This window comes from Buceros rhinoceros, unplaced genomic scaffold, assembly GCF_000710305.1.
Source record: "Buceros rhinoceros silvestris isolate BGI_N320 unplaced genomic scaffold, ASM71030v1 scaffold18038, whole genome shotgun sequence".
Classification (NCBI taxonomy): domain Eukaryota; kingdom Metazoa; phylum Chordata; class Aves; order Bucerotiformes; family Bucerotidae; genus Buceros; species Buceros rhinoceros.
The window spans coordinates 18,475-33,261 of record NW_010428798.1 but is presented as its reverse complement, the minus strand read 5'-3'; the positions used below and the strand labels follow the sequence as shown (position 1 = coordinate 33,261).

General features: G+C 37.1%; 1 protein-coding gene across 1 annotated transcript in view; it reads left to right on the top strand.

The window, feature by feature from the left end:
• Window positions 1-14,787, top strand: part of STXBP3 (syntaxin binding protein 3) — an 18,523-nt gene that overhangs the window by 2,041 nt on the left and 1,695 nt on the right. Inside the window, exons 3-17 of the mRNA XM_010142417.1 lie at window positions 1,005-1,081; window positions 1,717-1,795; window positions 3,166-3,266; window positions 5,200-5,354; window positions 6,222-6,312; window positions 7,257-7,381; window positions 8,248-8,352; window positions 8,900-8,957; window positions 9,167-9,232; window positions 9,666-9,746; window positions 10,368-10,506; window positions 11,094-11,200; window positions 11,585-11,683; window positions 12,540-12,625; window positions 14,016-14,164. Coding sequence (XP_010140719.1) covers window positions 1,005-1,081; window positions 1,717-1,795; window positions 3,166-3,266; window positions 5,200-5,354; window positions 6,222-6,312; window positions 7,257-7,381; window positions 8,248-8,352; window positions 8,900-8,957; window positions 9,167-9,232; window positions 9,666-9,746; window positions 10,368-10,506; window positions 11,094-11,200; window positions 11,585-11,683; window positions 12,540-12,625; window positions 14,016-14,164 — 1,518 coding nt within the window. The remainder of the gene's footprint in view (window positions 1-1,004; window positions 1,082-1,716; window positions 1,796-3,165; window positions 3,267-5,199; window positions 5,355-6,221; window positions 6,313-7,256; window positions 7,382-8,247; window positions 8,353-8,899; window positions 8,958-9,166; window positions 9,233-9,665; window positions 9,747-10,367; window positions 10,507-11,093; window positions 11,201-11,584; window positions 11,684-12,539; window positions 12,626-14,015; window positions 14,165-14,787) is intronic.

The window sequence follows — 14,787 nt, the reverse complement described above, 5'->3', positions numbered from 1 at the left end:
CTGAACTTTTTTCCTGCCTGTGTTTGCAGTTGAAGTGAATACACTAGTACATGATCTAGTTTTTAATTTGCTTTAGGTGTAGACTTTTAGAAGTGCTTTCAAAAGAGAGTATTATTTAGACTTAGTTCAAGTAGCAAGATTATTCTTATTCCAGCTGTGCAGTATAACATGATTCTTCTGGAAGAACAATAGCAAAGCTTGTACACATTTCACTTTTGGAGTGTATTTGTAATCATAAGAAGTACTGCTTATCCTTTGAGGAACCTTCAGTGAGCATGTATCCTGTTACCCATAAGAAAACTTTTATTTTTATGGAGTACGTTACTGAAAAGAACCTGTCTTTCCACATTCAGATGTCTGATATTTCTTACCTTCCCTTTCCCTCCCTCTCAAAATTACTGAGCAGCGTGAATCTCTCTGCATTCTCAAGCCAGTGTACTGCAACACTATCTAATAATGACTTATTAAACAAAGAAAACCAGGAGTTGAGTGAAGTTGATTTGCTGAACATGTCTTAATTTGTGCCTGCAGTTATATTTAAACAGAGTAAGTGCACAGGAAATAGTAAACAAAGGACAGAAGAGGCTCTGGTCTGAAATAATGCCTCACATAGTTTCGTTCTCCCTTTCCGTTGATGTGCTGGAAAAAGAACAATCTTGCAAGGCAGTTCACTTGCACGGTATTTCATACCAAGCCCTGTAGTTTGATCGCGTTTGTATTGCCATACCTTTCTGCACGAGGGCTAAACTCTGCCTGTGTAGAACGGCTAGGAAAAGTTTGGTCCTACAAATTTGGCTGACGCTAGACTGAGGGCTGTAGAAGTCTTGTGGTAAATTGCTGTGTTTAAAATAATAAGTAAGATGGAGGTGCTCTTGGCAGAAGATAGGTCCCTGCCACTTGGTTGGTGTTATTTTTATCACCTCTATACTGAAACATGTATGGTGCTTTCCTTACAGGTGCATAAAGCTCTTAATCGTAAAAATGTAATATTTCTTTCTTTATAGTGGTGGAGAACATATACAAAAACCGTGAGCCTGTCCCACATATGAAAGCAATATATTTAATAACTCCCACCAAAAAGGTTAGTATGCTTAAGTGTAGCAAGATCTTTCAGATGGAAAAATCAATCTTAATTTAAAATATTTATTTACTGTGTACAACTGTGCGGTACTTAACTCTTGCATTGCATTACACTCCTCTGTGTGATGCCGAATTTTCCGTAATGAAAGGCCAGTGCAGTGTCACCATAGAGCATGTTGCAAACATGCATTTTGATCAATGGAGGCACTATTTCATGGCTTAAATGTTAGTAACCTAAATGAAAGAGATGTTCTATCAAATAATGATGCAATACATTGAACAATAGAATTCAAAGTAGTGCCTCTAATAAGAGATTACTGTTACTTCCTAAAAATTCTTCAGAGAATAAATCTTAGCACTGTTATAGGTGGGAAATGATGCGAGTATCCTTTTTTGTGGGCTTCCTAAAGTCATCTTGGTGTGTCACTGACCTTCTGTAACTGCAGTTGTTCTTGGTCTGAAATTAAAAATCTTCTACTTAACTGTTTTCTTCTCTTATATGTTGATTTGCAGTATTCCTAAGTGGGACCGGGTAGTTAAAAGGGCAGGAGGAGAGGAGGGAGGGGCTTTGTCCGGTATGTGAGGAAGGCAAAACACTAATGATTTTTTTCTTGATTTTTTTCCTACCCCTGTAAGTCTGTAGATGGACTTATTGGTGACTTCATCACTAAATCATCCAGCAGATACAAAGCGGCATATGTTTATTTCACTGACTGTGAGTAAGGTTTTGTGTTGATGTGTCATAACTTTACATGTGTAAATAAGTTAGCTTCTCAACTTTCTTTCTTGTAGTTTGGTACATGAAAGTTTTGGGTCCTGTTTCTTGAGAGAAGGTTTGAGACTTAAGTCGTTATCCATATTTGGGTTTCTAAGACACGGTCACTGCACTGTGTGGCAGTGGTAATTTCTTTCCCAATTAGCAAACAATGTTGAGTGTTCCCCACCTCAGGTTTTAATTTAGGTAATCTAGTTTTGTTTTTAAAGTATCCCAGTCTTCTCCTATGTTGGAGACTGTGGAGGAAGACGATTCAAGTAAAACTATGTGTCTCAAATAAACAAAATAGTACTAAAAATATAAATGCACGAGAATTTGCTGTAAGAACAATGTCTTGTAATTGATTATTTGAGGTAGTCCTTCAGACTGTGAACCTTTCTTTCCCATATCCTGAAAGAAGGTGCCTCCTTAGCCCTTGCATCATGATATGTGTCGAAGCAGAGACAATTAGTGCAAATGGGGTTAATGTGACTGCATGTCCCCTGCAGTCAGGCAGTGTGACTAATACGGTGGGTGAAGAAGGGAACAGAAAACCCAAATGTGCTGCTGAAGGCAAAGGCTGAGTTGTGGATGTCTGTGGATGGTTCGTATCTCCTACTGTACGTTCTCAAAGCAGTTACCAAATTACCGTGGAAAAACTGTGGGTTTCTTGTTCCATTTTATGCTGATACAGCAACTTTTGTTCTGGAAAAATACTGCTATCTCGCTGTATGTTCCTTTGTTGCAAGCGTGCAAGTTTTGTTTGAACGCTTGACAAAATCACGTTGAGAGGAGTTAGAGAAATTGTCACTTCCAAGTCTGTGTAGTGTTTGTGTCATCCAGATATGCCTTAAATGCAGTTTCTAGACGGAGATCCTGTAAGCAGCCTGTAAGTGTAATGGAACACATTTGAAATCTATAAGTAAATTCTGTTTCTCTATGTGTTACTGCTTGACAGGTACATGTTATTTCTCCCTTTAATCTTTGGGTTGCTTGGGAAATGTTTTCTCTCCTATATGAGAAGAAATAACAAATTTTTTGCATTGATAAAAATCAGTGTCCTTCACTGCTGCAGACTACTAATGAGCGTTCTGCAACCTCGGTTGCCAAAAACTAGTAAAAAATGATGAGTGATGCTTCTTGAAAAAGATCTCAAACCCAAAATATTGGTTATACATTGTCTTTCACTTTAGGATGATTTGGTAACATTTTTATATGTTAATTGGTTCTTAATTTAGAATTGTCTCTGATCTGAATACTGTAAGCTTTTAAGTGAGTTAACATGTGGAATATGCACAAATTATTTATGCTTAGAATTGTTTTTTTTCTAGTTTGTCCTGACAACCTTTTCAATAAAATTAAGTCTTCTTGTGCAAAATCAATAAGAAGATGCAAAGAGATAAACATTTCCTTCTTCCCGTATGAGTCTCAGGTAAGTTTCATTCTTTTTCTGAACAGCAGAAAATAGTCTGGAGGACTGTTGAGCTGCTGGAAACCAATTGAATAGAACATAGCTTTTATTTTTAATGACAAACTGTATGTGAGACCCATTGCCATTTTGGCATATTTCCAGTGCTTGCCTATATTTTTCAGATAAACAAATGCTTTTGTGCTCAAAGTTTTACTGTTTGCACTTGATCTCTTTGCAGGATTTGGAGTCAGTTGCAATAGAGAGGTTATAGAAGGAATCTATTCCTTAAGAGAAGGAAAGCATTCTGGTTTGTCTGTAGTGAGCAGTAAAGTTTGCTACTGAGTTGTTATTTTGACGGACTAGGTAGGTTGGAGTGTGGGAAGTAGTAAGTAGAACTAATGACTTGGTGAAATTCAGAAAAGGAGAGCAAATGGATGGAGAGATCTGAAGGGGAGAGGGGAACAAACCCAAAGCCTCACAAAAAAAAAAGGAGCAAAACCCGTAACAACTTGGCAAACATTTTGAGAGGAAAACATGGAAATCTCTGTTCTCAATTAAAAATTTGAGATCACCACTGAAAATCAATGAGAGGTTTCCACGTGAAACCACACAGTGGTTGTTGTGTTGAGAAATAATTTGTTGCTCATGAACTTCATCAGATACGGCAGGCTGAAGTGCACTCTGATGCTAACATGGTGAAGCCCCCCAAACCCTGTTCTCTGTTGGGTGTTGTAGAACTAACTTGCGAATGTTTCCCACAAGTCTTTTGTATGTTCTTTAAACCTTATGAAGATATCAGGGGCCAGTTTTCTTGCGTATCCCAAGTCGCAGGTGAGTAGGAGATGTTACTGTTATCCGTGTCTTACTGCAATGCAGTTTCCTGATTTGAAGACAGGGTCTCTTTTTTTTTGCCTTTTAATTTAGATTGAAAGCCATCAGAGAACAGTTAGCATAGTGGCTGGTTTGTTTTCCAGTGATGTTGCTGTTCCTAAGCTGTGTTTCAAACTGGTTTTGGTAGTTGTGCTAATGCTGTTTATAAGGACAAATTCTGTAGCTTCCTCTAACAAAAAAAGCATGTGAAAATTTTGTTGTCCTGGTCCTCTGGACAGGACAGCAGAAATAGGGACTCCTTTTCTAAAGTTGCAAATCGGCAGTGCTTAGTCTCTTCTTGTTTTTACTTTACTTCAGTGTTCTCAGTATCTTGGTTTGTGAGAATGTTTTGAATCCTTAGCAGAGGATCAGAGAATGATAACTGGTTTTCCTCATTTGAAATCCCTGGGCCTGTTTTCTGGGATAAGAGTAAATAATGAGACTGAGCTCTGGGCAAAGTACAAGGGGTTATTGCCTCAGATGAAACAAACATCTTTATCTGGATGGATGTTCTTTGTTGGCTGTGTAGTTACAGAGTCCATCTGAGGCTGGAGAAAATCTGTTTACTGACAATGGGATTGTTTCTGTGTTTGCATTCCATGTACTAAACTGTTGAAAGTTTTTCTTCTGTGTAGTAGAATAAACATCTCTTATCTTAATGCATTTAAAGAATTTCAGTTCTTGGAGGTAAAATCTTCATATAATGAACAGATACAATATGTAAAATTCTATTTTAAACAAACTTACCTTGATACCTTCTGTGATCATTGTGATTGCCTTGTATGGCTCTGTATGAGATGCTGGATGGTATTTGGTTCTGCCTGTCTCAGGTCCCTCCATCTGGACAGACAGTAAGTAAAACATAGTAATTTACATAGAGGAGGAGGGTAACAGAGGAAAAGAGCATGAGAACAAGAAGCGGATGAGCTCAACAGGACAGAGAAAGAGGGAGTGTGGGTTTGATTCTTTATTTTAAAGTATATTATGTATGACTTTACAGCATATAGTTTTAGCAATTCTCTTACCAGATATTTTAGAAATACACAATTTAAGCCATTTTTTTCCTTGGTTGTGCTTTATGTAGGTATTTACTCTCAATGTCCCAGATGCATTCTACCGTTGTTACAGTCCAACTCTGGAAAAGTCAAAGGATAAAGATGCTGTAATGCAAGTAATGGCTGAACAAATTGTTACCTTGTGTGCCACGCTAGATGAGAATCCAGGAGTACGATATAAAAGGTGGGACAAAAAGTGTGTAGTGTAGTTGCTTTCACTTCTAGGACTTCCCACACTGTTTGGTAATAGCCTAAGGCTGCAGCATAGTTTCTTTATTGTGGATTAATTGTTTTTAATCCACAACTCTAAAATATGGAATAATAGAAGTTTGTGAAGTGTGGGCAGAGCCGTGAATTATTTTTCTGTGTGTATTCATGTAACAGCACTTGCTGTACCCTGTTCTGTTATGAACCGCTTGTTTCATGTTCAGTCAGTAGGATGACACTGATACTGCATTCTAATAGACCGCATGCAGGATCCTGTAACAGAACTGCTGCCACTGGTACTTTCGCAGCTCCACTAGGCGACAAGGAATTCGTAAATTGCTGAGCCGGATGGGATCAGGATTTCTTTGTAGCAGGGCTATTGAGGAGAATACCTCTTTTGAGCTTTGATAGGGAGTACAGAGTAGTATCTTAGAAGTCAAAGTAGGCACCTGGAATTACGCTCAAGAATTGCATTCTGTGGTGCCTTATTCTCTGTAAAGGTAACAAAGAAATAATTGCTTGACTGTTGTTTCTCTTCTCTTCTCTTCTCTTTTTTCTTTCTTGTTTCCTGCCTCTGAGTGAGACTTTTAGGTGCTGGGCCATATGCTAGCTCATATCAGTCTTTTGGCTGAAGCTGTTTCTGCTGTGTGAAATACCTGAAGCATTCAAAGAGTGGAATCATAATGTAAGAGTGAAACTATATTGGAAAAACTTAGAATGGAGTTCAGAAAGTGCTCGTGAAACCAGAAGATCAATCTAGGGAGTTCTTTCTGTTTTGAAGGTAGCATTTTACTGTTTTGATTAAGAAATTTAAGTTATTTTTGCATGCTTCCTTTTTTCCCAGTGGACCATCTGATAAAGCCAGCAAACTTGCACAGCTTGTTGAAAAAAATCTTGAAAACTACTACAAAACTGATGAGAAAAGCCAAATAAAGGTAGAAAGTTAACTAAAATGTTTACTTAATTTTTTTTAAGTTGGGGGGGGTGGAGTGGGAATCTTTGGAATATGCATTGACAATCGGTTCTACAAAACCGTATTTTATTTATTAATAAAGGCAACTAGTGACTAGTTGTTTTTGTGTATGAAAGCAACTTAGAGGTAGTAAGTGATAGAGTAAGTCTGTATGTAAGCAAATACAATCTGTGTTATCAAACTAAATGTACTTAAAATTAGCTCTATGGTAACGTAGGGGATGATACAAACATGAAGAAAAGTGGGTAACTCTTGTTTTAACATCTCCTTCCATAGGGCTATGTGTAGAAGGGACTTGGCTGCAGAATTGAAATGTCTCCCATTAAGGGATTTATGGTTCATAAGAGACAGCTTTTCACATAAATAATGGTTTTGATCTGTCGCTGCAGATTGTGGCAGATTAGGGAAGCTGCCTAAATGCAGAAGTGTGGGGTGAACCATTCTGACTTGGTGACATTCCACCCTCCTAGAGAAATAAATGTAGCTGATTAAACCCCCAAATGAAACTTTCAGTTGGATGGAGATCGTGGGTTTTTCCTGTATTGCATCACTGCAGAGGTAATCTGGTCTGAAATACAAACAATACACTTACTTGTGAGCAGTCAGTGGGAAGCCTTTTTCCTTACGTGTGTGTTATTCGTTAGGTGAGCTTAGTGAATGCATTGCAGTGGGCAAAGAGCATTGCCTTAAAATTAGTATCTAAACCCACTGTGATCTGGTTATCATCTTAATCTTTGTTTCTCATGTTGATAACCTAAAAAGTATGGTCTAAGGGGTAAATTTTTCCTAAAGTGTCTGCAGAGCTGTAACTGTAGATAGATTTAACATGTATGAACGTTTGGTACATGTAGTTAACATGTATCACTTTGTATGTCTTACCTTTACATTTATTTGATGGCTTTCTAGGCGAAAACCCACTCCCAGCTCATAATAATTGATCGTGGCTTTGACCCAGTATCGACTGTACTTCATGAACTCACCTTCCAGGCAATGGCATATGATTTGCTACCAATTGAAAATGATACTTACAAGCAAGTACTTTTTAAAAAAAAATCTAACCGCTTTATGCTTGAATGTAAAATCTATGGGATTGTTTAGCCATACTAGCTGCTTATATTGCATAAGGGCTGCTTCACTTATTAGTCTTTCCTCTTGGATTTGTAACACCCTCTTTTTCTTTTTTAAACAGCCTCATTTAGTTGAGATTAGGTAAGATCCCGTTGGCATTTTTGCTGTGTTTTAAGCCTAACAACTAGCATGTTTTTAAAAACAAAGAGCTTTGTGCTAGCTTGGTAATGCATGTTCAGGTTCTCTACCTTTCTTTTCCCCGTATTCTCTATCTACTTGGCCTAACAAGGCCAGTAGTCGAATATTGAGAAAAAGCTTAGTTATTTCTCAGGAATGCTCACTTTTATGGCTCCAGTTATTAGCTTGTGTAGTTGTTCACATTTACGTGTTGCTATCCTAAATGCATGTTAAGTAAGCCATGTTCAGTTTGTAAGTGTTATTTTACCACTATTTGAATAGTGTGACGACGTTTTGTGTAAGGTACGTACTTTGCTGTTGGATTGTTCTGACACCATGGAGTTTGGTACGACTTTGCTTTCTGATCATGCACTACAGCAAATGAGACTAAAATTTGTCAGCTTCTTCTGTGTTCAAATATGTAACCTGTAAAATCCTTACCGAAGTTATATTGTGTTGGGCAATAGCTTGGCTCAGAAGTTAAAACCTGTCTGTGTTACTTCTGTTACCATGTATGTTGACTAAACCATAACAATTAATACTCTAATGAGCTGTCAGAATGAGGGGCTAAAAAAAAAAAAAAAAAAAAAAAAAAAAAAAAAAAAAAAAACAAACCCCAAACCAAACAACTGTCTGAATTTTCTCTTGGAAGATACAAAACAGAAGGACCTGCTGGCAAGGAACAGGAGGCAATTCTAGAGGAAGATGATGAACTTTGGGTGAAGATTCGGCACAAGCATATTGCAGATGTGATAGAGTATGTGAATAACCCCCCCAAAATAGTTAAATATGCAAGTTATAAAAGTTTCTTTGAGAGGGAATGTGTTTGAGCTGTTAAGTGGGAATACAGGTGGTAGTGAAGGTGGTTAGCAATATAGACTGTGTCCTATTAAATAATCAATGCCAGGAAGAAAGCATACTTCAAAGAATACAGTATGTACGAGGTATGCAATTTTACTAATAGCAATTACTGTTCTTGAGGAAAATGTAAATAAAATTATTTCCTGGGAAGTATCTTCAAATCTTTTAAATCTGAAGGGTTTATTTTGCATGAAGTACTAGCAGTTAACCACACCAAGTGACGTTATGCAGATACCATAAACAGTATGTTTAACTTAAGTTTCCTGTGCCAAACCCCACTCTCCTCTCTGAAGGAGACCTGTATTTGAAAGCTTTCTTCCACTGAGAAGTTTTTGTGGCACAGCTCCTTAAAGATTTTAGGTAAAGATCTTAATAGAAGATTTAACAACTGTCATGCTGTTGCATTTGATTACTTCTCTTTGTTTGGTTCTTTTTTCCTTCAGGGAAATATCAAAACTTCTGAAAGACGTTTCCTCAAAAAGAAAAGCAACAGAAGGAAAAGTAAGTTGTTTAAAGTATTGTTGTTTTACCTTGTAACTTAATTATTTTCAACTGATCAGATCTATGTAATTTATGGACCTATTACAGAAATTGAGGCTTGTCTCTGGTGGTATTTTGGGGAAAATGTAATAGCAAGGCTGCAGCAGGAAGGGAGATAAGAATGTCAGATGTTGAGGGGGGAAATTTCAACTTGTATTTTTTTTCCACAGTTATCGCTGTCTGCTTTGGCCCAGTTAATGAAAAAGATGCCGCAGTATCGCAAAGAGATTAGTAGGGTAAGGGATCTTTAACTACAGCTTCACTATAAATCATTTTGTACACTATAATTTTTCTGTGTTGCTGAAGTATAGTTTTGTACTGTCATTTTCTTAAGTGTTATATAACTCTTCTCCAAATTAATATGTTCACCTCCTGTAAAATTGAGAAGAAAATTTGTTTCCAGTTGTTTCATTTTACTACGTAAAAAACACTTAAATGATTTGTGTGCTTTGAGGACTGAAGATAGCGTAGCAGTTAAATGTTTTAGGAGGCATTGGTGTCAATCTCTAAAGGAAGGGTATGAAACAGAATACAGACAATGGTGTTGGAAGTTAAAGGACTGACTTCTGTAACCAGTAAAAATGCTTGCTTGATGTATGGGGGTTTTGGGTTGTGGTGGTCTCTTTTAAAAGTGAGTTATAGCAACTTGTAATTATTTTTTCCTTCTAGCAAGTTGTTCATCTTAACTTAGCAGAAGATTGCATGAGCAAGTTCAAATCTAATGTAGAAAGGCTCTGTAAAGCTGAACAGGTAAGTTTAAAACAAAACCACAAACCACTTACTGCAGATGTGACTTTATTTGCAGCAGTAGATGGGGGTTTTAGGGACTGATGAAAGTAGTGTGTCTCTTGCCTTTTTTTCATCACTGTGTGAGGTAGTATTAAAGCTAAGTGAGATATACAAGGCTCTTACTCTGCCATTAAAGAAGGTGCTGTTAGAGCTGTCAGGTTTTTTGTATCTTTGAATCTGGCTGGTTTGTATAAGGATCATCTTTTTCTTCATTCAAAACTCCTGTGAAGTTGCCTTAGTATGTTCTGCAGAAGGAAGCTCTTCAAATTGTCTAGGAAAAACACCTGTAAGGGTGAGGCATTATATTGTACTACTCATCTCAAGTTAGAAACTTTAATTTATATTTACATGATTTCAAACAGTTTTAAATGTTTGATTGTTATGTGGGGTTATAATGCTGTAACTATTGAAATAATTATGTCAAAGACTTTCCATGCTGAGTTTAAATTGATGCAGCTTGGTTGTTTCTTGAAACTTTAGGCTTTCTAAAAATGCATTTCAAAACACCCAAAACACTTTTTTAATGTCTACTCACTAAAACCACATTTTATGTTTTTTTGTTTTTGTTATTTTTTAATTTAGGATTTGGCTCTCGGAACAGATGCAGAAGGTCAAAAAGTGAAAGACTCCATGAGAGTCCTCCTTCCGGTTCTGCTCAGCAAAAGTCATGAGAGCTATGACAAAATCAGAGCTATTCTCCTCTATATTTTTAGCACAAATGGTATGATAAGCTGCCCTGTTGGCTTTGTCTCACTGCTGTGGACTTCAACTCGAGTTGTGGGATAGTCCAGTATTTTTAGTTATCTTAGGCATCTGTATTGGAGTTGATGGCCAGTTTTGAAAAAAATGCTGTCCATTCTCTGTAGCTTCTCTTTTTTAGCAGCGAAGATGCTGTTCATAAGGAGTTAAGAGATTCCATACAAATGCGCTTCTTTCTATACAGTGTTTTAGCATCATTCCTGTGTGCAACAGTTTAATTTTTCTGCTTTTCAAAGTATTGAAGCTGTTAAAGGGGGAGGTCCATGGCCACTGCAACCTGAAAATTAAGCCTAGTGGGGAAGAATTTGTAGTAGAGGAAGAAGGAAATGGGCAGAATGTTGGTTTGAGGAATCTATAACAATATTGAGTTTTGGTCTTAAAAATTGGCTGTTTACTATATTTTAGATAAAATGTTGTTTATGTTAAATTTAGACTGGCCAAAACAAACAAAAAAAATCCTGGCCTAAATAACAGCCCAGAATGTGTGAGACAAAACTGGTCTTACTCACAGTCACATGGTAATTAAGTTGTATGTTTTCCTTATCAAAGGAACTACCCAGGAGAACTTGGACAAGCTGATCCAGAATGTACAAATAGAAAGTGATAGTGATATGATAAGAAATTGGAAATACCTTGATGTTCCTGTTATCTCTTCAGTAAGAAAGTATTTATTTATTTTTGTAATTTCCTACAGCTAAAGCATTTGTCTACTGCTCTTTCAACAACTCTTATTATACAAGTATCTTTTTTTTTTGGAAGCAGGCAATTACGTGAATAATTTTGAAAGTAAAAACCTATAGTGTTCCCTTCAAAATCATCAGATGGTGACTTGAGCTAGTTGGTTTTGGAAAGTGCTAACTTAGTACCTTGTCTCTGAAATTAGTATTTCTAGTGTATTGTGAAATCTACAGGCATTGGTTTTTGTTGTTATTTCTTTAAAATTTCCTACTGATCCTCTGTGTCTCTGCTGCTAACTGGGAATAAGTTTCAAAAATCCAAATCTGCTGTATAATACAACTGTGTTTTGAAAATCTTTTCAGCCTGCTGTCCAGCAGCATAAACACCCGAGAAGGGACCGTTCTTCAGAAGAAACTTTTCAGCTTTCTAGGTGGACGCCTGTTATCAAAGACATTATGGAGGTAAATTTCATCAGCTAGTTAATTCATGGGTGCAGTGAGAAATTTACTCAAGTGAGCAGTTATAGGCAGTCTTTACAAATTCTATAGTATCTGGAGTTACCTTTGTTAAATACGTATGAGCTGAGGATTTACGTCTAGCCTGTGTAATACAGGACGTTAGATTGCTGCCTGTTAGCGGTGGAGGTCGTTTTAAAGGTGAAATAAATGAAAGTGAAAGCAGAAAGTCTCTTTGAACAACTTGTCGGGTGATTAGCAGTGTTTAGTGTAATTTCAAGATCTGTTCGGGTTTTTTTCCTCCAGTGGATTTTTAAGCTACAGTTCAAATCTAAACTGTAGGTCAGCAGAGGCTGAAAAATGTTACTTGCCGGCAGTGTAGTTGCTTTGTTCTTAAACGTCTTCATCAGTTAGTGACAGATGTCAGACAGAATAGTGAGTTCGCTGGACCTTTAGTCTGACCCAGTGCTGTTATTCATAGATTCTTCGTGACTTTCATTTGTCTTCATCGGACCCTTACTTCTCTTGTATGATGCTGTGGAGAAATTAAATATGTTACGGTTGTTACAGATGAAAATCTGCTAGTGGAGTCTGAACAGTTAAATCAATATTATGTTGCTAAAGAAAGCGTATGTACTTCCAATTCATTGTGATATACAAAAGCCTTATAATTTTTAGCTTTACGTAGCTTTGCTACATAGGAGTGTTCTTCATGAGATGCTGCTTACAATTGGTTGTTCTAAGAAACTGCACGTGCTGGCATCAAATTCTAATCTAGTTAGACATCCTTACTGGAAGCTGAAACTTCTTGGGGTTTAGGTCTACGTAGCTTTTTAAAGTGTGTCTTTGTTTTGTCCTTCAGGATGCTATAGAAAACAAACTGGATTCAAAAGACTGGCCTTATTGTTCCCGCTGTCCTCCAACCTGGAATGGTTCAGGAGCAGTAAGGTAAATTGCTTCATTTCCTGAAACATCATTTACCCATTTCTCAACACTTTTCTCACGTACATCCTGAAGCATTATAGTGCACTTATTAAGCAGTGAAATAATGTAAATAAGGTAATGTTAATGTGTAAAACCTACTTTTTTGTTCCATCTAAAACCTACTGAACCTGGTGGTTAGTTTAACTCTTCTGAGCTGTATATAAACTCCTTTTATTTGGAGTTATCCCTTTTGCTTCAAACTTAGAAATAACATTTCCATATTCCCAGAATGAGAAGTTTAAGCCATTAAGTTTTTGAGTGTGAAGTAGTTTCAGAAATGGATTATCAGTATACTGTGACTTAGGCAAAAAGGTTTTCATTTCTTAGTTATTTCTGCTGTGGCAGGGGTGAAAAGTTGAAGGTCCTGAAATGAATTATCTGCTAGTGAGTGTGAAATGGTGTGTTCTGTGTACTTGCACATTAACTGAGTAGTACTGAGAGGTGATTTTGGAATCTTTTTTTAGCTCACTAACTTATGCTGTCCCTTCTTTCCCTCTTTAAGCCCACTAGTTCTTGAACATAATGACCAATGTCTGCCAGTTTGACAGCTTTATCACTTTTGGTAGTGTTATTTAAATGACGGGACAGCTGAGTGAGAGGTAAGAGTGTTTCTAGTGGAGGAATGCTCATTGCGCTCATCAGATGCTGGAATTGATAGGGAGGGAAACATACATAGCCTAAATGTGAAGGGTCCCTTGAATTAGAATTTGTACCTTACTAAATAAGACAAAAGGTACAGATACACAGCCCTAAGAAACTGCTAACCAAACTGTTTGTGTGTCCTTGCGCTCCTGAGTGTGCTCTGGTCCTTGTACCTTGTAACTGGATCCCTGTCTTACAGGCTGGTGAAACACAGGAATCTTTCAGGTACCCTAGCAAAGAGGGGTCAGGACTGCAGATGATTGAATCTGCAATTACCGTATGTGTGTTAGAAAGTATATCTGAATCTTACTTAACAACCAAATGTTTTTTTAAGAGATTCTGTTAATTTTTGGAAGCTGAAAAACCTAAGACTAGCTTTTACAAATGAACCTCTCGTGGAAAATGCCACTGGAATTGCTAGCATGGAGTATTAAGCTGCTTGGTGGAAGTCCTTTGTGTGCAAGCTGTGTGCGCAGCCAGGCTTCTTGCTTTGTATTTATTCCCCACCTTGTGATAACTGAACAGTTTCTGAGTAATGTGCTAAGTTGTTTTTGTTAAAATTCTTTTAAATATCCATCTGTCTGAATTCTTTTGCTGAAATTACCAAACCATGAACTGCATGACAGAAATCAATATCTCTCGTTAAGTGTATAATTTTACCAAAATTGATCAATAACATTATATAAATGTCATCTTATGAAATCTTTTCCAGTGCACGCCAGAAGCCTAAAGCTAGTTATCAAGATGAGCGGAAGAGTAGTGCAAGACTGATTATATTTGTGATTGGAGGAATTACGTATTCTGAGATGCGCAGTGCTTACGAGGTTTCTCAAGCCTACAAGTCCTGTGAAGTTGTTATTGGTAAGCTTGGCTTGGGAGAAGGAGGGTACATAAGGGTTATTACATGTGCCTCTGGAAAATGTAAGGGTTCTTTTTTTTATTTTACATTCCCCAAGGTGGTTCAGTAAACTAATACTATAGTCAATGTATTTCTTCAAACTATGCACTTAATAAGTATCTTTTCAGTTTATCTAGATTGCTTGATGTTTGGGGGTTTTGCAACAAGATACTGAGAACAATAAATACAGTTCTGCTCTACAAAAAAAGCTTCATGATTTATGTCAGAGAAATTATTAAATTAGCCAGGCATATAGCAAAAACGATTTAGACTTATGTTTCCTTACGTTACAGTTTCCTCACAAACACTTGGCGTCTGCCTGTACTTTACCTTCAGCTATACTAATGACTTTCATTGCTTTTGGAAATAGTAGGAAAACTGGCAGACGTTCCCCCCAAAATCCCAAACAAATTAAACCAACCCAAAAAAACTGTTTGTGTAGCTCAGTTGACTTTGCACCATCTTCTAGTTCTTGTAATGGTTTCTGAAGAGACTTTACACAAACCACACCATGATTTATAGCTTTTTGCCCTGAAAACTGAAGTAATCTCCCTAATCTTCTTAATTCATGCATTTACTGCTGAAC